The sequence below is a fragment of the Palaemon carinicauda genome, chromosome 30 (genome assembly GCF_036898095.1).
Source record: "Palaemon carinicauda isolate YSFRI2023 chromosome 30, ASM3689809v2, whole genome shotgun sequence".
Lineage (NCBI taxonomy): Eukaryota > Metazoa > Arthropoda > Malacostraca > Decapoda > Palaemonidae > Palaemon > Palaemon carinicauda.
The window spans coordinates 57,286,406-57,288,905 of record NC_090754.1 but is presented as its reverse complement, the minus strand read 5'-3'; the positions used below and the strand labels follow the sequence as shown (position 1 = coordinate 57,288,905).

Genomic DNA, 2,500 nt, shown 5'->3' with positions numbered 1-2,500 from the left:
AGAAATGTGAAATTTTTCGCATCCTTTTCTAAAAGGTCAAAATAGATAGTGTGGTGAATGCAGCCCTTTGGGACAGGCATAAACATTCTTATCAAGTTGTCGAATCGATTTTCTTTTCAGGGAAAATGTTTGAAGGTTTAACGCCCAGTCATGAATGGTAGAGGCAAGGGACAGTAACATTGCCCTAGCAAGCAGGACAAAGCCTGAGAGACTGACCTTGTATATATACAATCAGTGCTCAAACCCCATTTCCACCTAAGCTAGGACCACGGAAGGCCAGGCAAGGTAAATCAATAGGCTTCCCCAGAAACCCCATTCTTAGCTCACATGGTTGGTGAGGTTCCAGATACGAAAGGAACTAACAATTTAAGCGGCACTCGAACCCCAGTCTAGCGATCACCAGGCAGAGAATTTATCTTCATGTGAAATGCGATATGAAACTAGTTTTACGATTTATGAAATATGATTGAGTGTTACCTTTTGATGTGTGAAGCCTGGGGGGAAGGATACACAGGGTTGAGACTTAGTCTTAAGGGTAGGTTAAGGATATGACAGTCTGAGTGAGGTCGGTTACAGTGGGCCCAAGTAGGTAAGTAGGTAAAGATATGGTTCCTAGGTTAGGTTAGGTGGTTTTCTTGTGTTAGTTTTCCTATTAAAATTTGGTTCTTCAGTCATAACTTTTGAAATTTTACACCCGGTCTGTCACAAAAAGAATACAAAGTTTCAAAATGTTTATATGACAAGGTATATTATGAAAATTTTACTACTTTTTCACTATAGAATAATAATATTTTCTTGTCCTAGAAATTGTAATGTATATGTCTAAAATTATATATTTTCTGTTGTGATAGCAACCATCAGCATAAGTTTAAAGTTTTTTCCAAATAGCAACAAAAAAACTTGTTTTTCCATTATCTTGAAGTTTTATACAATCTCAGCAGTTTCATACTTATTTTCTAAAATGTTTTAGATATTTATTAATAAAATAATGTGCAACATTTGATACTCATATGATTTTTTGAGTAATATTTATCAATTCTCAGTATAGGCAAATATTGAAAAAAGAAAGATAGAATTAAAATAAATTTATTCATAGTAATGTACATAATTGTTGGAATAATTTAATATAAATAATCATCTTCAAATCTTGAATAAATAGATCCTAGTATAAAAGGCTTCTATTTGGACTCGTTGGAGCCGGAACCATAGTAGTATCTTGGCCTCTCGTTGGACTCAGCTGAGCCTGACTCGAATGAAGCACTTCCTTCGTAGTTGACTTCAGCCACGTAGCCTGAGTCTCCGTCGACGAAATACTTGACAGTCTGCAGACGACCGTCGGGAAGCTGGACGTAGTACGACCCCTGGGTGTCGTCTCCATCTCGGGTCTCCTGGTGTCCGAATTCGTTGCTGGAAGGGTCGTGGTCCACAGCCCAGTTGAAGTTGTAACGAGCCTCGCTGGATTCGTAGGACTCCTCAGATGAATCCTGAAGACATCACAGGATTTAGTATACTGTATTGCTATGCTACAGGAAGTTTTAATTGTATTTTATGAAACAATAATTAAGAGTAAAATTGAAAAAGAAAACTCTTTATATAGTCTTACCCTTCGAGAATATTCATAAGATTCGAAGCTGCCAGCTGCCACCATGGCTGCCAAGCCGAGGACGAAGATAACCTGAAAAATTAGGGAATTTCGTAAAGTAGAAATATACACTTCAAAACATAAAGAAATATTTTACCATATAGTGAAACATAGGTAATTTTGAGATATATGTCAACAGTTCACCCTCAAACACACTTTACACACAGGATAACAGATCGGTGGCCAACATGAATGCAATTTTAAGTAAAATACATGAAATCTATATTGTGAAAATTAATTAAAATAAAAGCTAAAAACAAAAGAACACAAATGAAGGAGTAATCACCTGGGTGTACATATTGAGAAGCTGTTCAACAGAGGAGTCGATACTTCTCCCAAAATCCCAACGCTTTATATACTGAACTGATGTCTGGAGGCGTGGTCTTTACAACGAAAACACAAATAAAAAAATGAAAAAAGGGAAAAGAATTTAGGTTTCTTAACAGTTACGCCCAATAATTGCGTTATCAGAACTTGTGAAAGAATGTTATATGTATATATATATATATATATATATATATATATATATATATATATATATATATATATATATATATATATATACATTAGGAATACATACACACACACTCACACACATAAATATATATATATATATATATATATATATATATATATATATATATATATATATATATATATCTAATTGTATATATATAAATTATATATATATATATAATTTATATATATACAATTAGATATATATATATATATATATATATATATATATATATATATATATATATATATATATCTAATTGTATATATATAAATTATATATATATATATATATATATATATATATATATATATATATATATCTAATTGTATATATATAAA

At 32.0% G+C, this 2,500-nt stretch overlaps 1 protein-coding gene across 2 annotated transcripts in view; it reads right to left on the bottom strand.

The window, feature by feature from the left end:
* Positions 1–1,103: 1,103 nt before the first annotated feature.
* LOC137623157 (pro-resilin-like) overlaps positions 1,104–2,500 on the bottom strand; it is a 15,577-nt gene continuing 14,180 nt past the window's right edge. The window contains exons 2-3 of one of the 2 annotated variants that reach the window (XM_068353855.1): positions 1,604–1,675; positions 1,104–1,484 (exon numbers count right to left, since the gene is read on the bottom strand). In XM_068353855.1, the coding sequence (XP_068209956.1) occupies positions 1,179–1,484; positions 1,604–1,675 (378 nt within the window). In that variant the 3' untranslated portion in view covers positions 1,104–1,178. The remainder of the gene's footprint in view (positions 1,485–1,603; positions 1,676–2,500) is intronic. The other variant, XM_068353854.1, reaches the window with a different exon arrangement.